The 24,032-nt window shown below is 45.8% G+C and overlaps 1 protein-coding gene across 1 annotated transcript in view; it reads right to left on the minus strand.

Annotated features, from left to right (window-relative positions):
* CFAP91 (cilia and flagella associated protein 91) overlaps nt 1–24,032 on the minus strand; it is a 449,409-nt gene that overhangs the window by 85,109 nt on the left and 340,268 nt on the right. The window contains exons 12-13 of the mRNA XM_078656654.1: nt 19,575–19,646; nt 5,925–6,071 (exon numbers count right to left, since the gene is read on the minus strand). Coding sequence (XP_078512780.1) covers nt 5,925–6,071; nt 19,575–19,646 — 219 coding nt within the window. The remainder of the gene's footprint in view (nt 1–5,924; nt 6,072–19,574; nt 19,647–24,032) is intronic.

A 24,032-nucleotide genomic window follows, 5' to 3' on the forward strand; every position in this document is an offset into this window, starting at 1 on the left:
GCAGAAGGCGATGGCCGCAGAGATCCATCTTGAAATACTTGGCTTTGTCAATGGATGACCTTTCCTGGACTTGCCCCTGGTTCATAGTGAGGAGATTCGGGTATGGCCTGAATGGAATCGGCGGCTCAAGCGATAGAAGGTGGAGTTCTGTAAACCAGTGTTGGCGCGGCCACGCTGGGGCTACCAGGATCAGGGTGCAACGCTCTATCTTCATTTCCGGAGAACCCTGGGAATCAGGGGAAATGGAGGAAATGCGTAAGCAAATACGTTGCACCATGCCATCGAAAATGCATCCCCGAGAGATCTTGGCTGGGGAAGCTAGCTTGCATAATGTTGGCATTTTGCGTTGGTTTCCGTTGCAAACAGGTCCAGGTGGGGTGTGCCCTAGCGGGAGAAAACTGCGCTGAGAGCATGTTGGTCGAGCTCCCACTCGTGGCAAATGGAGCATTGTCTGCTTAGAGAGTCCACCAGGGTATTGTCTGCCCCTGGGACATACTCGGCTCAAAGAGAAATGTTGTTGCGGAGTAGCCATTTCCAAATTCGTTGAGATTCTTGAGACAACGTCATCGATCGAGTACCCCCTTATTTGTTCAAATAGTGCATTGTGGTGGTGTTGTCGGTTCTCACAAGCACTGGGGAGTTCCTGATCCGAGGCAGGAATGCTCGAAGAGCCAGGTATACTGCCCTCAACTCGAGCAGGTTGATGTGCAGCTCCTTTTCTACCAGTGACCATTGGCCGTTGATCCGGAGCTCCTGCAGGAACGCACCCCATCCTTCCAACGAGGCATCTGTTGTTATTACGTGGGGTGAGATTGGAAGCAGGAATGGAAGGCCCCCGTTCAGATTTTTTGTTTGAAGCCACCAGTGCAGGACCTGCGTCATGACTGGCGTGATCTTGATCAGATCGTCGAAGGACCCCGAGCACTGGATCCACTGAGATGACAACGCTTCCTGTAATGGGCGCATATGGAGGCGGCAGTGTGGAATTAGAAGGATATTGTAGGACATCATCCCCAACAATGATTTGAAGAGTCGCACCTTGACGGTCTTTTTGGTCCGAACTCGGCTTGCCAGAGACCTTAGTTTGTTTTGACGCTCCTGTGAAGGGAAGGCCTTTCCCTGGCGTGTGTCCAGAGTTGCTCCCAGGAAAGTGAGACGTTGCGATGGTTGAAGCACAGACTTTTCCTGGTTGAGCGTAAGTCCTAGGCTCTCGAAGAATTGAAGACAGGCGTTGGAAGATCTGGTTACAGAGTAGGAGCCTTGACGAGCCAGTCGTCCAAGTAGGGGAAAACCTGGTGATGGAGTTGGCGAAGGTACGCTGCCACAGGAGACAGGCATTTTGTAAAAATGCGTGGTGCTGACTTCAGGCCAAATGGCAACACTCTGAATTGGTAGTGCCGTCCTGCCACCACAAATCTCAGGAATTGTCGGTGACTCTTATGGATCAGTATGTGAAAGTAGGCGTCCTGAAGGTCTAAGGACACCATGAAACGTTTTGAAATTGAGTAGCTGTAACACCTCTTGAATGGATACCATACGGAACAATTGTTTCTTGAGGTATCTGTTGAGGCTTCTTAGATCCAATATAGGTCTCCATTTTTCTCCTTTTTTCGTATTAGGAAGAATCGGGAGTAGAATCCTTTCCCCCTCTGACCTCGGGGAACTCTTTCCACGGCCCTTTTCTGGAGTATTAGAGAGAGTTCTTTTTGAAGGAGATGCAGATTCTTGTGCTGCATAGGATGTGGGGGGTTCGGAGGAAGAGTCTCTACGAACTCCAAAGTATGACCGAACCAGCTGGAGAACCCAACGATCCGTCGTGATTTTTTGCCAATTGTGGAGGAAGTTCGATATTTTCCCTCCAACTGCGTAATGTGGAGAAAAAGTGGAAGCCTGTGGGAGAAAGAGGTCATTGCCTTTTGGCTGCATCCTTTTTTCCTCCTCCTCGCCCTCGAAAGGAAGGCTTGTTGTACGATGAGTGGCCTTGTTGCTGTCTCTGCTGGTATTGCGGCTTGTACTGCTGTGAGGAGCCATAGGAGGTTTTGTATCCCTGATAGCCACCTCTTGTCTGTTGTCCTCTTCCTCTGGAGCCCCGAAAGGAAGTATTTTTATACTGGAGGGTACCCAGGGCTTTCGCGGTCTCTGTATCTTTTTTGATACCCTGCAGCATCTCATCTATATGCTCCCCAAAGAACAGTATTCCATCGAACGGCATGTCCAGTACTTTGGTTTGTACCTCAGGCCAGAACAATGTGGCTTTAAGCCACCCCTGGCGCCTTAGGACTGCTGCCCCTGCCATCTGTCTAAATCCTGTAGAGGCTATATCCATTGCCACATCTATCATTTCCGAGGCAGATCGCTCGCCCTCAAGGAGTATCATCTTTGCCTCTTCCTTCTGGTCCTCTGGTATTGCTCCTAAATATGGGGCAATATCCGCCCACATCTGGCGATTGTATCGTCCTAAGAGGGCCAGGGAGTTTGCCACCCGGATAGAAAGGGCCGACATGGACGAAAACTTTTTACCAATATTATCAAGTTTACGGCCTTCCTTATCCGGTGGCGCAGTCAACGCTGCCGACGGATTACTAGATTTACGCTGTGCAGCCTGCGTAATAACTGAGTCCGGTTTCGTTTGGCCTATAAGGCATGCCGGAGCCATGGCTGGGGCCTTATATTTTTAGTCAAGCCTGGGCGGAACTGGAATCAGAGATGAGGGGATTTTCATTATCTTCACCCCCTGATCCCAGATATACTCAATGATAGGGATGGATCGTACAATCTTCTTGAATGGCTCTTTGAAGTCATACAGGAAGCAATCCTGGGTTTGCGTGGTCATTTCGATTTTAAACCTTGCCGCAGCTCTTTCCACAATATTATGAAACCCCGCGATATCCTCTGGGGGTGAATCCGCCTGTGCCTGGTCAGGGGATGCCGGATCCTGAATGACATAGTCATTCCATTTATCGTCCTGAATTTCTCCTTCCTCCTGCTGTCCTTCCTCTTCTCCTACTACTTCCTCCTCTTCATCAGAAGAAGGTAGAGGTGGTAAAGTGACAGGATCTTGACGAATGACCAGTGGAGGTGGTCTAGGGCGAGGAGGTACCACAGGTGTAGGCTGCTGTACCGGAGGAGGCGGAGTGGGCGGAAACCGTTGTTTGTAGTCCGCTATGAGAAATTGCAGGTCCGTCACTATTGATGCTGGGAGGCACACCATAGGTTGTGAGGAAGGAGGAGAAGTAATTTGACATTCCTCCTGATATCGCCCTTCATCCTGACCCAGGTCTTCATAGTCTGAGCTTTCATGGACCTTAACATGGAGTTCTGATGGACTTGTCGCAGGTTGGAACATTGAACCATCATCAGAATCCTCTGTGTCCAGCAGATGGGTCGGTGGCAGTGGCTGGACCCTGTTAGGCGACGTCAATTCCGGCATTAAAGTACTCGTTGTCAGCCTGTAGTGCGTATAAGAGTACTTCAGCGTAGGAGACTCTGTAGTCGACGAGCCCGTCAACGGGGTGGTCGTCGACGGTGGAGCGTTAATGGCCTTAGCAGACGACTCAGTTGTCTTCATCGACGACGATGCTGTCGACGGCAGCGTCGACGGGTCTTTCTTCGTCGACGGCAGTGTCGACGTTGGACCTGTCATCGATGGCTTCGTCGATGATCTCGTCGACGTCGGCTTCGTCGACGGTTGCGTCGACGGCCTAGTCGACGCTGGTGTCGACGTCGATGACTTCTTCTGCGCCGGTGTCGACGTCGTTGGCTTCGTCGATGGCTTCGTCGACGATGGAGCCGTCGACGGTGCCTTAGATGCCGTCGATGAGGAAATCGTCGACGCTGAAGTGACTCTCGTCGACGACGATGACTTTGTTTATTTTTTTAACGTGTTAGATGTTAGATAGATAGATAGATAGATAGATAGATAGATAGATAGATAGATAGATAGATAGATAGATAGACAGACAGATTAGGTAGATAGATAGAAAATTATAGAAAAAATAAATAGAAAATTATTGCATATATAGAAAATAACTGTGGCTTATCTCAAGTCGAATTATTTGATTTTTAAAAGCTTAGTTCTACTAAATTTAATAAAAGACAGGTTAAAACCTCAAACAGTAATTTGCATAATACAGACAACTTACTGCCTTCAAATTACCTTGAAAAACTAGTAGGAAATAAAGAAAATTCAGAAAGATTGGCAGCAACATTGAAAAGCAGAAAAGAGTGACTGCTCCTTTAAGAAGTAACCATTTTTCCCAATTCACTCCTATTCGACAAAGATGCCAGCTCTGTTTTTCACGTGCTCTGGTCGTTGGAGGAAACTGCAGATAACTACCCTTATGCCATTTATGCGGGCTGCTTTTCTAACTCTAACACAGTAGAGAAAAGCCGATTTTGCCAGAAGATGTCCAGGAGGACCCTGAAGGGCCAATACGGCATTTACCTCAAAGGTAGGATAGAGGATGACTTCTCAGGGACCCTGCTGATTTCGACAGTAGAATAAACTAACAGGGAGAACTTGTTCTCTGAAAGAACAAGCTAATTCTGTAGGAGGCTTTAGTATACCCATGGTAGTACGGTAAAGCCTGTAAAGAGTAGGACAAGACAGAAGATGAGAGCTGGAACAGGTTAGAACAGACTTGAATCGTAACTCTGGATTTGAAGTATGTAAAGCCTCCAAAGACAAGCTAGACAGATAAAGCATATAATGGGTAATAAACAACAGGGTAGTTAGTGTTAAAAATGCACCTACATTTGTTGCCCAAAGTTGTCTCTGACTTTCATACCAACCAGTCTATGTACCTCTCTTTTTAGTAATCTTGCCACCCCAGCAGACTGATTACTACAATCATTAGATGTTAGAAGAGTGTTAACATTTTATTTAGAGAAAACCAAAGACATACACAAATCAATGGATTTATTTGTAAATAATGGGCGTCTTCATACTGGGATGAGGTCCATTACACAAATCTTTTCTAAGTGAATAGTGTCCTGCATGCCATGTTGTTACCAACAAGCCTGTGCCTGGTAAATCAAATTTACATTCTGCAGAACGTTGGAAACGCTGCTGTTTCTGAAATCTGTAAGGTGGCTACATGGAGATCGGGCTACATATTCACTAAACATTATTGCTTGGGTTAGGACACTAAAATGAATACAATAAGTGGTCAGGCTGTTGTAAAGACTCTCTTTGATTAAGACTATAACTTGATCAGTCTGTACTCTTAAATATTTACTGGGAATTACTGGTATGTGTTATCAGGGATATGCTTGTTATTCTATTCTGTGTTTATGACTATCAGTAAGAATTCTACCATGCTGAAGGAAATGTAACTTACTTTTAATTTCAGTTCTGTATCGTAGGTATCACTGAAGATATAAACAACAAGCCATCCTCCTTGAATACCAGTGTTTCCTTCAGTACTTTGGATACTTTTCCATTTAAAAAGAACAGAAGCTGTGAGGCAAACTGTCACTATGGAGCACTCAGGGATAGGGAAGCAGCTGTACCCTTAAATGAGCAATGTCCTCATTTTAACCCTAGTAAATGTTTAATGTAGCAGGAGTTCTTTTCTTCATATTGCACTACTGAAATACAGTGTTGCATTTGTTTCTAAGCTGGGAGCTAACATTCTTCAACTAGCCTTTTTGGTGCTTCCTAAATTGACTATTCCAGTGAGAGAAACTCAGTAAAAGCTTTCCTGCTTCAAATTGTGAATGGTGACATATCAAATACTGACTTTGAAATGGCAACCTCAAATTAAGATTTTTGCTAATGAACTATGGAAAAGAAGTTTTCCGGGTCCATGAACATTGGAGGAAATATTATACATTTATGACAATCAATGAGGATCCTTAGATACAGTAAATGCCAAAATTTCCACCAAAGTACTTTCCTATAAGTTCACCCTTAGTTGTCATACCTTGTGATCACGCAAGTCCCTCTGGCGCTGTAAAGCCAGTGTTGCCTGCTTCTCAGCTTTCTTCAAGAGCTGGTCGTCTTCTTGGAGAGCATGTGTGGAACGCATTTCCTGGATCAGCTCCAGACGCTTCTCTTTACCCTCATACATCTATTGAAATATAAGTGAGATAACATAACCAATACTGGAAAAGTCACGAAAAACATTTAACTCTACGGAAGACTGTAAACTCTGCTGTTGAAAATTGTTATGGTGCCATGGTCTATTTACAGTACACCTCAGTGATTCTATAACTGAGAGTCGACTTGGTTCCATCTACCCTGAGCATCTTATCATAGAGACAGTGCCCTATAAATTTACTTTCACAGTCCAAATTGGCATCAGATATAAAAAGGAGAAAATACCAAAAGTACCTTCTAAATGCCACAGTTCAGATGGTGCATTTCTAGCCTTCTGTAGTGTGCTCATTTCCTTCTCAAGACTGTCTATGCAGGGCCACCCTATATGAATTTACTTCAAGTGTAAAGTCTGCTTGGGTGATGGCAAACTTGACATCCCAGCAGAGACATTTTATAGAACTGCTATGCCACATCTGCCATCAAAACCCAACATACTGGAGCCTTAAAACTATACATAAACATAGTATCCAAGAAGATCTCATGTATGGGGCTGTTTCTGGCAACACCAGTGACTGCCTGTGGTTTTGTGGAATGAGCTCTCATTTAATATCAAAGAGGTTAGAAAGCCTTCTTGTTGGTAGAAGTAACAATGTTTCCTATAGATCCTCCATCTTTTGAAACTCCCCAGTGTACACACTGGGCTCAGAAAGCTAAAAAAAAGCAGAGAACTGCGCTAATAATGATGCTGATACTGTAAGTTCATGACGCTACGCAGGTGCCTAGTGTCAGATGCTACATTCTTCTCACAACAAATAGGCATTGCGAGTGAACGGAGTACAGAAAGACATACTGCCGTGAACATGAATTAAGAAACTGAAAAAAACAGTGTCAATCAGAAGCCTTGTTGGTTGTTGCTGTAAGTGGCTTCTACTTCTAATAAACCCTTTTTGCTGAATATTTCTTCTATTATGAAAGACACCTTGCTGCGATGAAAGCCCAAGCACAGCTTGGACAGCTGTTTCCACCTGCCTCTACTTGACTTATTCTGGCCTGCACTGCAATTTCTGTGTCTACTGGGGTGTACCATATCTTTTTCTGCCATTTCGTAACAGATCAGCAGGTTCTAATGGCCAGATGGTGTACCAAAAGTGTATCCTCACATGTACCAGAGGGTGGCTACTGTGCCCACAAATCAGGTCGTGTAGACACTATAACTGGGATCCTGAAGCGTGTGCGGATTGTGTGTGGGATGTTAACCCGTGTGCTGCGTGGCTGAGAGATCATGTGTGAAAGGAGTGTTGCTCCATGGAGACACAGTTTACTTTGCCCAAAAATGGAGGCGTCCCCTCAGGTCCACGTACATACCACCTGCATACTGATGTCCATGGGCCTGCACCTCAGATATTTAAGTTTGTGGGGGGAATAAGCATTCACACCCTGCTTAGAAATAACATCTGTCAGCTGTTCCCCAGGCCGTGTTGGGTGTCGTCTTGCAAAAGAGAAGCCAGGCCCGGAGCACTGTCCCCATTCCCTGCACTGTAAAAACAAAGCCCATGGCAATGCCCTTGGATAGAACTCTGCACCAGTGTCCCATCAGTTATCATAAGTAAAGCCCTCTGGAGCCAGGAACTGGTACTTCAATTCAAAATCTTTACTTCCAAAGGAAGAACTTCTGTACTGTCAGAGGGTGTCCCTAAAGCCCCAAGGGCCCATGCAGTGTTTTTGTCGGTTTTTATCTCCGGCAGAGCATGTTTTCCAAATTATTTCAATCTATCAATAGGCATGTGCAAGATTTGAGCTTGGACATCTGGGCGGAAGGCTGTGGAGCATAGCTATCTTTTTCTTTGAAGTTCTGCAGCTCCTGCCTGCTGGCAAGAACCTGCATTGGAACCATGCATTGCTGCATCAATAATGGCAGCCGAGGTATTGGCCCCTTCCTGGACTACTGCCGCAGCCTATTCTTTTCTGACCTCCAGAACTACATTGCTCAATGGCGAGATATCACGTCACATGATGTACATGAGGTCATAGCAGCCCAGGATAGCAAGGCATTTGCAGCTTTGATCACTGTTGTGACACATAGTTAACTGTATGGCTTAGGCTGTCTATTCCAGGATGGGCGCAAGCAGGCATGACAGGGTTCTTAGATTTCTTTGCATCACTGCCACAATGACGGAATCTGGTTTCAGATGGCCTGTCAGACAGGTTGGGGCTGAGTCAGGTATGCTATATTTTCTCTGTAAGGAGGGCACCCTGCTGGACTCATAGATGGTGTACTCATTAGTTTCAGGCCCTCCGGAACATACAGAGTCTAATATTGCAATCAACTTTGCGGCCTTCAATGCGTGTTCTCTGATGTCATAGAGAAAACAGTGCTCTTCCACCATAGGGAGATTGGATTTCTTAGCTACCCTTTCCATCACTGCATAAAAGCATGCTATATCGTCTAGTGGGGAGCCATGTTGCGTCCGTGATCTGATTCCCTCCTAAGGCAAGATGTAATGTTCCAATCTCTGTCACAGCCTTCTGGGGCTCCTTCTGGGCGCTCATCCTCTTCCTCCATATATGATAACTGGATGGAATCAGAATGTTTGTTGCCCATGACCTTAGGTGACAGTGGGACAGGTAGTTTGAAAAACTTCTGTGAAGGTGTCTCCAACATTGCAGGAGGTGTCAGTCTCGAAATAGCTGGAACCACGCTGTGGTGGAGGTGGCATGTGTGGTGCAGGAGGTGGGACAGATGATAGTTGTCGTTCCTGAAAAGCGTTCATCTGTTGTACTGTTAGCATGAACACAACAGATACTTGCAGGACCTCAGGTGCCTTATAATAACACAGAGAAAGACACAATGGGGGAGACCAGCTGCAAATACCTGTGGCTGAGGATCATATTTTAATCTATGGTCGTAGTTGTCTATTCACAGGCTCTCTCTCTCAGCCTCCTCCTCAAACTCAGGCACATAATGCACCTCCAATTTCTTAGGACTAAATGCACAAACAAGGCATTCTCCTGATCATTGACAACCACCTCAATTTGAGATTCTGATATCTGAGTTGGTAGATGTGGTGCCAATTTTTGTGGTGAAGAGGAATCTGAAACTTAAATTGACTTCATTGACGAGGCTGTTGTCGTGACAGCAGGCATCAATGCTGGTCTTGTTGTTGAGGGTAAAGGGAAACTTGTCATCTACGAGGTCATCAGTGATAGGATGATACACATTCTTGCTACAGTTGTTGATGATTGTCTTGGAGTTCAAGGTGCTGTTGCGATCAGCAAGAATTTCTAAAACAAAATCGAACTCTTCATTGCCATTGTCAAGGTCTACGTCATAGACCTCAATGGAGATGTCAACAGGATGGTTGATGATGGCTTCTTTTTCTTTGACGAGGATGACTATGTCATCGATGGTGAGGATGACTATGTCATCGATGGCGAGGACACCAATTCTGCCAGCTCTTCAAGATAAATGGCTTCAAGTGTAATTTTTTGTACAAATAGATCTTCCCCCTTTTCTGGAGTGTTTACCTGAGGAAACTCCAGGTTCTTTCCTTTGAGGGGGTGGCTGAAGGTGCTTTAGGTAATACGTCTGGCTCTGGAAACTTCACATTTCCTTTTCTGCAACACCATGGAAGTACTTGGTGGACCACTTTTCAAGGGATGGAGATCCAGGAGGTAGAGTGCCAACCTCCTTCATTTGCCTTTTCATCTAAGCCTTGGAAGGAAAAGTTTTACAAAAGTCACAGCATGAAGCTTTGTCAGCTGGATTAAGATAGTAAATAGACTGCTTATCTGGATCATCTGTGTATATTTTCTTCAGTACCAAATATCAACAAGAGAGAGAGGGAAAAATTATCTAAGGAGCACTCTTGGTCCCCAGCTCATATAGTCAAAACAACAAAAGAGTGTGCCTTCTCAGGGGAAGAGCAGGCATGAAGACTCAAACTTGATTCTTTAGAAAGCCCTAACTCACCAACATAGTTGGTGACATGCTTCATCATCGGGCCCCACCAGGAGAGGCCGAGTGCCCCCCTGGTGTGCTTCAATGCCAGAATTACTGCGGAGCAGGTTTTTTTGTTTGATTGACAAGTGAAAGTGAGAGTGTAGTGGTTAAAAATGCCTAGATTGTGTCCAAAAATAATTTATTAGTTGGCAAATCAGGCGCACTTGAAAAAGGGGTGTGGGATGTGTAAACTGGATAGAAAGGTTGAGCAGGATGAGTGCCGCTATGTCGCTAGTGTCCATGATCATGTGGAGGTCTTCAATGGTGGTCTTGGTGCTGTGATTCTGTGATCTAAATCTATATTGAGAGGGGTCCGGGAGGTGATTGATGTTGAGGCGGTCAAGTCAGTCATTTGCTTACAAGTTTTTTCCAGTAGCTTGACTGGGGTTGGGGGAACTAAGGAGATTGATCAGCAGGTAGCCCGAGTCTTCGGGTCTACTGAGGGTTTCTTCAGCAGAGGTAGCATGGTACTGTGCTACCGGGTGTCAGGAAGGTGGATGTGGTGCAGGAGTGGAGGAGTATCAGGGTGAGTACAGGGCAGATGGGGTCAAGTCCTTTGGTGAAGATGAAGTATAGTATGGATCCTATGGGACTCTTGAGTGAATGGAGCGCATGATGATGGCAGTCTGTTTTGAGGTGATGATGCCATCATAGTTTCTGGGGTATTTGTCTAATCTGGTTGGAGGGCAGTGAGGGTGGATAGGTCCGGTTGTGGGGAAGTTGCTGTAACTTGTCCTGATTTTGTTGCTGAAGTAATGGAGAGCACGGTGCAAAGCTCCCGAGATGGGGCGATGGTTATGGAGGTGGCAGAGGAGGAGGTAAAGTTCTTTGGCCTTGTTGCAGATGTGTTCAGTAGGTTCAGTCTGCACTGAGCGGTTTGTTGATCTGAGTTGCTGGTTGTTAGTGGAAGAAGGATATGAGTGAAGAAGAGGTTCTGTCATGTACATTGTGGGTGTGTCACTACCAGTGTTATGGCTGCTTGCTGTGGCATTTGGAGAACTGTAGTTCTGTGCACAAGCTGGCTTGAGATCTGGATCTGGATCTAGGGCTGGTCATGGTCTTAATTAGGGCAACCGAGTCTGCACAGGAGATGATCCAGGCTTTGAAGAAGGTGATGGACAGGGAGAGGTTGGAACTTTGAGAACCATATTTAGTCTGTGATCCTGTTCCAGCTGCCTTGGGTGGTTTTGGAAGGTGTGATTCCGTAGTGGTGGGGCAGGAGCAGGTCAAAGCTTATGAGGCAGTGGTCAGTTCGGGTGACCACTATGAGGCAGTGGTCAGTTCAGGTGGTCCACCATGATCCTGAAAATGTTGGTAACGGTCAGGGAGAGTAGGTATCCAGTGTTAATATCTTCCAGGACTTTGTTGGTGTTTTCGTTGGTGTGGTCTTACAGGTGGAAGTTGAGGTCGGCAAGTTTTTTTGGGCATTAGGACTCATGTTAAACCCTGCTAAAGTACTTGTGCAGTCTCCATAAAACATGGTAAAATTGGCCTACACCCAATTGCCACATTTAATGTAGTTATATGTCCCTAGAAATGTGGTACTACATGTACCCAGGGCCTGTAAATTAATTGCTATTAGTGGGCCTGTATCATTTATTCTGACACCTGCTTAAGAAGCCCTTTTAAACATGTCTCAGGTCTGCCTATGCAGCCTGTAAACAGTTTTAAAGTGCCCAGTCGACCTGGCAAAATAAACCATTTGCTAGGCCTAACCTCCCTTTTAATACATATAAATCACCCTTAAGGTAGGCCATAAACAACCCAAAGGGCAGGGTGCAGTGTATTTAAAAAGTCAGACATGTACTTCCAAGTTTTATATGTCTTTGTAGTAAAAAACTCCCACATTTGTTTTCATTACTGTGAGGCATACCTCTCCCATAGGATAATGTGGGCTACCTTATTACATTTAATATGTGTTAAAGTTTGACTGGGAAAAGGTAGCAATGCCATGTTTGGTCTCAAAAGAATTGTAATTTAAAGTTCTCTTTAATGGCAAGGTTGGATTGTGTCACAATTCTGAAAATGCCACATGGGATTAGGTGTGGACTGGCTGGGCCATCATACCACGATGGGAGGAGCAGAGCTGTTCCCTGCCTAACTTACATCTCAAAGGGGCTACTGTGAGAAGTTAGCCTGGCATATGATGTCCACTATTCTAGTGGGCACCTTGCACCAGTTTAAACGACCCTTATTGATGGTGGTTGTAAAGTCAACGTCATAGACAAGCTATCCTAGTGGTAGCACGGACCAGCAGTCATAGGCTAAGACTTCAGAGAGCATGTAAAGCAAGCTGTTTTACCAATTATAATCCCTTGAATACCAAATGAAAGGACACTACATAAGGTATATATCAAATATATATGTATTTATTTCTAACACAACCCCTCTGCACTCTTTATGAGGTCAGAGATCGAAGTACATCACAAGTTATTCAATTAGCATACGATAAGTTGCACAAATACAGTTTTGCCCTTGGGGCCTCACAAACCATATACTAAGTAAGTGGTATAAGGACCACTGCAGAAATAGTGAATAGGCCTAGGGCCTAGGGAATCGCTGGGGCTACACTAAACAACCAAAGGTTAGGAAGTAAGAGACCCACGGGAGACGCGTGCAGTGTCTAAACACAGTCGCGAGTTACCATTGACTTATAATGGAGAACGAAGAAGTTACAAAGTTACTGTTTTAGGGCACTTCCGGATGGACTACGACAAAACCCCTTTAGACTAGGACACTTCAGAGAATCAAGACCCACGGGAGCAGTACTCGTGTTACCTCACCCAGGGAAGCCGGGTGCAAAGGTGCCTTTTGGTGTCGGGTTTCGTCGATGCTTTCAATGGAGTTCTGCAAAAGAAGTGCTGCAGGCGGCTGGAGGAAGAGTGTCCGGGTGGATCCAAGGGTGGATCGAGGAACTGAAGAACCTGAAAGCAGAGGGGACAGAGTCTGGGTCACTAGCCAGTGACCAGGAAGGAACCAGGAAGGAACCAGGCGATGTCGCGATGATCTCAGGTGAAGAGGTGAAGCTTGTGTCTGCAGCCACGAGGACCAGGAGGCGTCGACGACGACCAGGAGCTGGATTCGAGCTGTCCCACGAAGGATCTAGTTGACTGCGGTGTCGGTATCCGGACTGGACCCAACAAGCCATGGCAAACGCAATCCACGCAGGAAGTGAAGATGGGCTTCAGGTCAGACCCGCAAGGTCTGGGGAGCTTCTCCTTTGCAGGGAAGCTGGAGCAAGCCTGGAGCAACCAGTAAAGCAAGTTGGTTTCAAAGGTTTGTCTTCAGGGGGCTCACTAGCCAACGGGCTAGCAACCGGGAAGACGCGTTGAGCTGAAATGCAAGAGCGGGCCCCACGCGGCACTCGTGGAGTGTGGAGGGCTGAGCTTCGGTGCAAATGGCGCTCGGGTCTGGGGCTTCTCATACCCCAATGCACAACTGCGAGGGTACCTCGGTAGTCGAGCTGTTAGCAAAATGCAGGATGTCCAGGGTGTCCGGTCCCACGTCTATCGTGTCCGCCACGGGTCTCAGCTTTGCTGTGGATGTGGGTAAGAGTCAGAGAAGTCTGGAAGTCCAGTTCCTGTGTAGCTGAGTCTTTGGGTTCCGTCGGGAGCGTCGACACAGCAGACCAGCAAGTTACTGATGGTGCCTGTTTGCACAGGGTGGTCACTCCTTGACCACAAGGGAGATGTCTTCAGTCTTACAGTCGAAATAGAACGTCGAAGGTCCAAGAGTTGTATCAGAGTTTCATTCCAGGATAATCTAAAGTCCTGGGGACACAGCTCCAATCTTTATACTGATTTTAGGGGCTCGATTACCTGCTAGGTCCCTCCTATGGGTGGACCTGAGAAGGGGGTGGTTACACCCCTTTCCCTTTGTCCAGTTTCGCGCCAGAGCGGGGCTGGAGTGTCCCAGCAACTGGTTTGAACCGGGCTATGCATGGAGCACCTTGTGTGCCCCAGGCAGTGTCCCGTTTTGCAGCCCTCCCTGCCCCAATACACTAAAAGCCTGTCTGGAGAAGTGCTAGCACCTCCCAAGGCAGGAAACCTATTGTCCAGGCCTCCCCTGCCGGAGTCCAGCAGCAGGAGGTCAGACTCGTGTCTGTGGCAGCAGCATCCATTTTGTGATTTTGAGGCTCTGTTTAACTTTAACCGGGTAAAGCAATAACATGCATGTCTTTTCCCCTCTAGAAGGGTGGAATGCTACCCCCGCCGCCAGACTTGGCGGGGGGGGGGGTAGTATTCCAAAGTGTTTGACACCTTACACGGCATGTTTTGATAAAGCCAAACCAAAGTTAGCATTAACCGCGAGGATTATAATGCACTTAAGATTATATGGTATGCCTATATCATAGAACAGCTATAAGGAGATGGTTCCGAAAGCTGTAAAGGGGCTCAGCTCATGCGAGGGTGCCCTCTCACATAAAATCAAGCACTCTGCCTCCAGGATTGTCGAGGCCTACCATAGCAGTGACTTATAGGTGCATATGCGTCTATATATATTGGTAGATATAGGTATACTATATCTAAGTAAGGGGTGATTGTACCACCTTACCCAAGCTGAGTGATCAGCCTGTGGTGTCAGTTTGGATGGCCAGCCAGGGGTGGCATAATACATGCGGCAGCCCCTGGTAGGCCTTGGATGCACCTATGCCCTGGGTACCTATGGTACACTATACAGGGGTTCACAAAGGTGACCCAATACCCAATCAGGTATGTACCTAAAGTACATGGTATTAGTTTAGAGAGAGAACAGCTGGGCTGTGGGTCTGATTAGCAGGCCCACAGCCACACTAACGTCGAAAAACCAGAGAATCACAGCAAAAAGTGGGGGTGACCATAGGAAGCAGACCCTACTCTCCTACAGCTACTCCCAAGACGCTCACAGGGAACTTGGCATCAGCCTTTTGCCAAACCATATCACTTGGAGCCTGGGCGGGGGAGGAAGGTAGTTTCCAGAACCTAATGTGAGAGGAAGTCTAGATGTTTCTCCTACTTCAAGCCTTGCACCAGGTATAAATATTGGACCCTCAGTCCAAGTCTTCACTCCTGGACCTGTGGAGGACACTCAGAAGGACTGCGTTTTATTTCAGAGTACTGCTCTGCTACTTGAGGTTTGCTTTGTACTTCAAAGGACTGTCCTGGTTCTACCAGAGGATCTCCCGGCTGCTTAAAGCCTGCCATGTACCCTCAGAGTACTGCCTACGACTTGAGGCCTGCCTTGCTACTTGAACTCCAAGGCCTATTTGGCTGGCCCCCTGATTCGATCAACAGGGAGACACCAAGCTCCAACAACCCTGAATCTGCACCTAGACTCTGACTGAAGCGAGTCATGCCCTCTAGGTGGTGCCCATCCAGTCCTAGACCCTTGAAAGTGGAGTTTGAGGTGTCCAAACTGCCAGAAACTGAAACTTAGGACTTAGAAAATTCTCCACCAAAAAGTGGCCGGAGAACTGATAGACCAGGGCCTACCTGCTCGCCAATCCGCCCCAGGTGCATGGCCAGTTAGACTGACTTCTAGGTAGCTCCTGCTACATTCATCTCCACATGTTCACCGGGATCTCCAAGCAACGGTATCCAGTCTTGTGGAGCCCTCGTCGACTACAACCTGCAGCATTGTCTCGCTGTAGATTTTCGACTTCCCAAAAAGTGTCAAAGTCTGAATTTAGAAATCTTCACCACAACATCTTCCAGTGGCTCCCGACAATGATGCCTCCTCCTCGGTCACTGCCAGGTGCCTTGGCCAGCGGAACCTTACCTTCTGAGACATTTCAATAAAAAAATTCTTCTAAGTCCGAAGATAAGCCAAGACCGGGCTTTATTTTTATTTACATAGTTTTATATAGCGCGAACTTGACCTGAATCAGGTATCAGAACGCTTTACATAGCACCAGTTGCATTACATGAGGACACATTAATTTTTTGTTAGACACAGGGAGATTAAGTGATTTGCCCAGAATCACAGGATGTTCAGCGTCATTGCCGAGACTCGAACCCAGTTCCCCAGATTCGAGGTCGACCACACTAGCCGTTAGGCCAACTCCTCTCCCCAGAGGAGCTGGGGAGAGGAACCGTGCTCCATCACAATTGGCAAAAACTTTCAACTTTATACTGGTCTTGCGCAACTCGGTGCCCGCTTTGATCTTTTGGATGCTATTTTCCACTAAAAACTTTAAAAATTATTCATAATTTCGGTTCTACTGGTTGGATTTGATTCATTTTTGTGTCCTTTTATTTATTCAAATGACCTCTATGTTTATAAATTGGTGTGGATTTTTTCATGCTATATGTTTTCACTTTATTACGGTTTGTTTGCTGCATAAATACTTAATACAGTACCTCTAATTTAAGCCTGACTGCTTTTGTGCAAACCTACCAGAGAGGTAACTACAGGTTTAATGTAGTGATTTTTGTGGTTCGCCCAGAGAAGGATTGGGATTGTTGCTTGAGAAGGGTCTTCATCCTCTTCAACCACCTTCCTCAAGCAAAGACTCAATTTACTACAATCAGTAGTGGTTTACTTGTATTTCCTTTCTGAAGGTATGGGGCCTGACAGTTAGGATTGGTCATTCCATTATGGAGTGGCATACTGAATTGGAATGTAGCTCAAACAATTACCAGTGACTGAGGCTTTTAAACATAGACGACACCAGTCACGTTCATATTTAAGTATATTTGCTTACGTTTTATAGGTATGCATAGATATGGGTCCCATGCTCGCTGTGATACAGGAAACACGCTGCACCTCACTAATGGTGTCCATGAAGGATGAACTCTATGGTTGCTTTTGTTCCTGTTTAAGAGAGGATATGATCTATCGGTGCCGACTGGGCTGTTTCCACTGGATTTGGGCCAACTCTGATTTCCACAAAACTAGCCCTTGTCTGGAGTGGTGCACTGGTAAAACAATTGACTGGAATGCGGCCCATGTGATCTTTCCTAAACATATAGATACAACTTTTTAATTCAGACATCACATTTTTTTTTACCTGACTATAGCAAGTCCTCAAAATCCTCTTCCTCTCAAGCCTCAGAGAATGCATTAGGAGTATTTTAGTTATTTTCAAAAGAAAAGTTTATTGATGGCTATCTTACAATCTCATTGAGCAAACAGTAAATATACAGGGACAAGTATGTTTTGCATTATTTTGCATTTACAGAGATTTCATGCATTAAAGTATTACATTTGTAATGAGGAGTAATTCACAGATAACGCCATTGTTTCCAATGCTGAAGTGGAGCATGGATGTGTGCATGCAGGAAAGCAGTACTGAGTGTAGCCTCAAGCAAAACCTATAGGAGCTCAGCGGAAAGAGGAGTACTGATCGGGTGCTCATAAATTCTGTCCTCTAACTTGCATAGCGCAAACAGCACACTAGTGTGAAAAACACGAAAGGAGAGTGCTGCTGAGTCTAAGTGCAGATTGGGCTTGCAGAGAAACAGGAAGCAAGTTAGCAAACTGCTCCATAGTCTATAGTGCGTAAGCACTACAAAGTCAGGCACTTAAAATCTTTGCCCAATCAGGTTAAAAAACAAGCATTGACAAAGCAAATTGTTTGTGCATGTGACACATACTGTCTAGGTCAATCCGATCCAATCCCCTCCAGATGGCGGATGTCCGTGCACGCATGAAGCCCATCTTGGACTGCCTTTTCTTTTTATTATATGAAAACCCATGCCATAATATGTTATGGGGAGCATGTGTCCCTTTGTGGGTTTTGCCCTAATTATTCCAGCATACCTAGCTTGAAACTTAGCTTGACATATGGCTGGGGCAACAGAATCCCGCCCCATAAGGCCACTTCCATGATTAATTCTGTGGTTTAACCCCCCGTTTGCAATTCTTTTTCGGATTGTCTTATCAATTGCCATTCTTTACCTAGACCTGCCCTTGATATTTTGAACATAATTACCGACAATCATTGGGACATGTTTCTCATAGAAACTTGGCTCAAAGAGTGCTCGGCCGCTGATATTGTCCTAGCTAACCCCTTCCGATTTCCTAATCAAGCACATTGATCAGGTGGATAAAAACAGGGGCGTGGTGCCAATCATACATTGCTCCTCTTACTCCCGCTCTGTTTCCAAAATAACAAACACAAAAATGTTGAAGGACTACCTTTTACTATTATTCTGACCCCTCCTTTGACCTATCTTGGGTACTCATTTACTGGACCCTGGATGCCTCGGCCAACTTGCTGCATTTACTTTCTGATGTACTAGGTCAACTGTTTCTTCTCCACACCAATTTCACGGTACAAAGTGTTTTTAATTTGCACGTGGACGACCCAAATAACAGACTTGCTCAGCAATTCCTCTCTCAATGGAAGGCTTTATTCTTGAACAGATGGTAAGGGAGCTCACACATAAAGCAGGTTACACTCTTGTCCTCATTTTTGCAAAGCACACTTCCGTCCTGGTGAAACCTGTACTTAAACGTACAAGGTCAGACCATTTTCTGATCCCCTTTAATGTTATTTACCCTACGCCTTACTGCTCACAGGATCTGTCGAGTAAAATCTCCAGACCTTGGCATAAAATCTCGGATGCTCAGTTGAAGGAGACATTACAGTCTACTGCCTTTAAATTGGGAGAAATCCTAGATCAGGACTGGACTTGCTTCAATAACTAGCTGGTCAATGCTCTGGATATGCTTGACCCAAAAAAGCCACCACTTCTAAGGTGGAGACATCCCTATGCAAAAAACTAGAGCAGAGATGGACATGCTATTATGACAAGGAGGCCAAATAAACTTACCAGGCTGCCCTTAAAAACGTACTATTCAGAAAGTCTAAAAATCTTTCTTTTCTACCTCAATTCCTGAAGTCTCTAATAAACCAGAGGAATTCATTAAAATTGTCAACTCCTTCCTCTCTCTTACGGTAACTAAGAATGTTCTTTGCTACTTGATGGAGCTCTGTGAAGATCTCTCCAATTTCTTTTTAAAGAAAATTCAGGCTATTTATGAGCAATTCTCCATGCAGCATCCGCAGGATCAGGAGGTGGAACCTTTTTCTCATTCTGGCCCCTTACTTACAAAACATAACTACATTTCCTTAGAAGAATCAGCAACAGAACTTGAGAAAAGTAAATCAGGTTCCCCTTTAGAGCACTCCTTACATTTTAAACATGTCTCTCAAGTTGCAAATCCCCTTTCAAACAAAGTTCTGAATGACGCTCTGAACTTGGCCGTTGTCCCCAAATGTTGGAACAAGCCATGTTAATCCCTCTGTCCAAAAAAACCCTCCTCTGATCCTAAAGTCCTTATTAATTTTAGACCCATCTCTCTCCTGCCCATGATAGCTCAACTCTTGGAGAAATGTATGAATAGGCAGCTATCTCACTTTCTTGAATTCAACCTTTTGCTGCATGACACCTAGTCAGGCTCCCACGTGGGTTACAGTACAGAGGCTGGCCTATTCAAAGTTTCGGAATTCAGACAGCAGAGACGTCTATGCCGTCTATACAAAATGAAAACGTGTTAACGCTGGTTTACAGACTAAACAACAGTACAAAGAAGAAGGCATGTACTCACCATATTCTGAACAGCTCTGCCACGAATTAATTTCTGCAAATAGATAATTGCCAATTCTCGTTCTTCGACACCCTATCAAAACAAACAGAAAATATTTTGATTCATCCCTCTCACAAAAACATTTTAGGTTCATGGTCTACTTGAAAGAGACCTGCATCCTGAGCAGTGTTACCTGTTCTGGATTCTGAGCAATAAACCCGGAGAGGGTAATGTAGCAGTTTCCCTTTCACGCCACCCTTGAGTATTTTCTTTTTGGTTCTTCAAAATGCTTCCCGAGCAGAAACAAAGGTGTAAAAATAAAGGAAATTCACTTTGTGAAAGACAGAATATTCACCAATAGGGACAGCCCCATCACTAATCAATATATGTTAAGCACCTACTACAATGCATAAATTACATGAATGTAATTACCACTTAACCGTTTAATATTTTACTTCCTTACAGGAGGTCAACATCCCAGAAAGGAGACATTTTCTTTGTCCCTGTGAAGTGCCCACACACTTTCCCTCATGTTTCTACAGACATATAACATGCACCACGCTTCTATAATAGCATCCCGAGTCAATCATAGCAGCAACCCATACTGCTTTTAGGCTGATCAGGACTGTGCCCCATTCTGATTTTATTTTAGACTTCATTCAAGCACCATGACAGGTTGCACTAGTAAGTGTTGAAACTTGTGTTGGCTAGTACTTGTCTATGGAAGCTGGCAAAGGACTTGCACAAGACGTAACTGCATTTTATGGCAGGACCGGAAGCGAATATTATGCTCTACTTTCTTTATTTTCCACAACCAGCAGTGTTCAACTTTCATATAAAAAACTATCTTTCTCATGTGTCCTAGGGAAAGGTCAACAACAAAGGGGAACCAATCGGCAGCACTGGAAGTCCTGAGAGGCACAGGGCTGCTAGGATAAGTCCTCTTCCTTTTCCTGCTCCCCAGCCGTTAAGTCATGAAATTCTGTTTTCCTTATACGATATACTGATGTGTTGCTGTTATTTACATTGCAAGTTATGATTTTGAATGTGTTTTTTTTCTGCCTGTAGCGCACGGAGATATCGCTGCACCTCTAGGTCCTGTGGGAGCGTTCCTCATCACTCCATTCACGGCACCTCACAATCTTGGGCACCGCGGTAGCGTGCGGGAGCCGCCACAGGGTCTGCGTGCAGTGCCGGCCGCGTCTCGTTGCTCCGCGGGGGATTCGCATACTTTCCTGTCAGGTTCAAACCTGGCAGCAGTGCGCCTCCATGCAGAGTCACAGATCCATACCGCCTGGAAGAGTTTACGCCCGACTAAAGCGGGTCAGTTTTGATACTCGGGCAGCCTAATACCTGTTTATATCGGGTCGGTAAAATAACTGTGGCAGCCTGTTTGGTGTTTGCATCAATCACTTGTGTTCCCTCTCTTAGGCTGCCTTTTGGGGCCCGGCCCAGGTGTTGTGGATACCCCTTACAAGTGGGTGAGTCCTCTCCCGGGGGAGTCCTAACCTCCCCAACTCCTGCGCTTGTGCGGCCAAACTCAGGGCTCTTAAACCCGCCAAAACCTTCCAGAACCCCAGGTTCGCTAAATTTGTGGGGCAAGGAGCTTACCGTTCAGTCCCCTTAGTGTCTCAAGCCTGGTGAGCCCCCCTTTTTAGGTCTCGCTATTAATAGCTATTATTAGGTCTCGCTATTAATAGCTATTATTAGGTCTCGCTATTAATAACGAGTATATAGTAGGCGAAACAAACTCTTTGACCAAGCGGATTACGTGCAGTTCATGTGACCCAGTCGTGTGAGACGCGCGTCCACATCAAACCCATAAGCCTCGCAGCACCAGACTTCAATGGAATGCCTCCCAAGCTGCTCCCCCGTCCCCCGCCATGAGACTTCAAAGCAATGCGCTGCTCTGAAGTGATTGTTTTTCACGCGCTCTGCAGGTCACCATTTGCCGCTAGCGCTTTCATCCCTATCACTCCCCCCTCTCCTACTTCCACTCCCACCTCCCAAACAGCATCGAGCCGTGAAGACTTGTTTGTTTCCTCAGTGAGCCACTTTTACTATTTAAAAACACAATCTCTGTCTCAATCTATCTTTCCCTCCCTCTCCCTCAGTCTTTCCTTTTCAACCCTTTCCTTTTTCCAACCAAACTCTTTCTGTATGTTCTCTTTCTCGCCGCATCTCTAGGCCTTTCGTGCCCTGTTCCATGCTTCTAGCTAGATTGCTTTCCCTTCTCTCCATCTCTTCTCATCTGCTTCCTTCATGTCTCAGTCACTCGCCCTCTGCCTTTCAGTCACAATTCCTCCCCCATCCCTCTGTCTCAATGTCTTTCCCACCACTGTAGTGGACATGCTATATTTCTCGTGCCTCTTAATCCTTTCTGCATATTTTATCTCCTCTTTCCCAGTCGCTCGCTTCCTACATCCATCCATCCGCTGTCTGTCTATCCTTCCTACTTCTGGCTCTGTTTCACAGCAGCATATACCTATCGCTCCCTCTCTGTCCCGGTGTACTTCTCTATTTCATTACCTCTCTGCCTCAGCCCGTCTCTCACTGAACCTCCGATCCCCATGCGGCAAATTTGCTTTGCTCATTCTTATTATCCTTACTTTTCACAAAACCTCAGCTTCCCCTCCCCTCACTCAGGAATGTTGCACAAAAATCAGGAAGTGCCCATGGCGATTTTAGACTGAATACTCTGTCTTGGGAACACAGAACTCATCATCTCCTCCACGTATAGGTCAAGACATTATTTATATGTACATACATACAGGTTTCTGTGTATTCAGGTGCATTGATCTATAGCTATATAATGTATATGTTAATGTGTGCATACATACTGCATTTACATAAGCTTCTTACACACACACATTCAAGAATACACCGACGTGGCTGCAGACACAAGCATAGAATGTGACGATCTATAAATATTTAGCATGTATAAACATTCACAAGTCAGTGGATCATTAGGCACCACTACAAATCTCTCACAAAGGAACCTTTTTATATATTTTTAAATCTTTAAAAATTAAACTTTGCTTAGTATTTTTTTCCCCAAGCCCTCTAGGTGAAGTTGTGATCCTTCCTGGGGGGATTTCGCTCACTTTAGTGTTAACTTTAGAAAACTCGATCAGTGATCTCCCCAAGACGGATCTACGGAAGGGATTTTCTAAACTATTGGTCCATGAGACAGTATTTTTGAGTTTCTTTCTGAGTAAAAATGCTCCTAAACGCTAATAGCTGTTTTGATAATGGTAAAGAGCTTTTTTTGGAAGATGATGGTACTGAATCTCACTTTGCATACCAAGAGTGATCGTTGATAAGGTATACACTCAAGCACTTATTTCTCAAACCTTCTGTATTGACACAGGGTTATTTTTCTGGCTAATTATTCCACAATTCTGACATGAATTGCGTCAACACCTGTTAAGGAATTAACACATTTCCTATTCCTATAAGTACACACAACACCCCAGCTGCTTTTGATCCGGAATAAACTTAAAATCTGTAGTGTGAGCAAACAGGCCGGGATCTGTTTACACTTTGTTGCAAGCACATACTTTAAGACGTTTTCAATGTATGGTAATGTGAAGACATAGTCTCGCATTTTCTTGGTAAATTAAGGACGTGTAATGAAAAAGTCATCTTAGATAAAGGACCTCCTTAACTCTCTCTACTCCCCTCTCTATACACCCCGTCTCTCTCTACACCCCTCTCTCTCTCTACACCCCCTCTGTCTACACCCCCCTCTCTACACCCCTCTCTCTCTACACACCCCTCTCTACACTCCTCTCTCTACATCCACCTCGCTCTCTACACCCCTCTCTCTACACCCCTCTCTCTACACCCCCCTCTCTCTACACCCCTCTCTCTCTACACCCCTCTCTCTCTACACCCCTCTCTCTCTACACCCCCCTCGCTCTCTACACCCCCCTCGCTCTCTACACCCCCCTCTCTCCACACCTCTTTCTCTCCACACCTCTTTCTCTCCACACCCCTTTCTCTCCACACCCCTCTCTCTCCACACCCTCTCTCTCTACACCCCTCTCTCTCTACACCCCTCTCTCTCTCCACCCCTCTCTCTCCACACCCCTCTCTCTCTACAGCCCTCTCTCTCTACACCCCCCTCTCTACACCCCTTCTCTCTACACCCCTTCTCTCTACACCCCTCTCTCTCTACACCCCTCTCTCTACACCTCTCTCTCTCTACACCCCCCTTCTCTACACCCCTTTCTCTCTACACCCCCCTCTCTACACCTCTCTCTCTCTCTACACCCCCTTCTCTACACCCCTCTCTCTCTACACCCCCCTCTCTCCACACCCCCCTCTCTCCATTCCCCTCTCTCTCCACACCCCTCTCTCTCCACACCCCTCTCCCTCCACACCCATCTCTCCACACCCCTCTCTCTCTACACCCCTCTCTCTCTACACCCCTCACTCTACACCCCTCTCTCGATAACACCCCTCACTCGACACCCC

Source organism: Lissotriton helveticus, chromosome 8 (genome assembly GCF_964261635.1).
Source record: "Lissotriton helveticus chromosome 8, aLisHel1.1, whole genome shotgun sequence".
Taxonomy (NCBI): domain Eukaryota; kingdom Metazoa; phylum Chordata; class Amphibia; order Caudata; family Salamandridae; genus Lissotriton; species Lissotriton helveticus.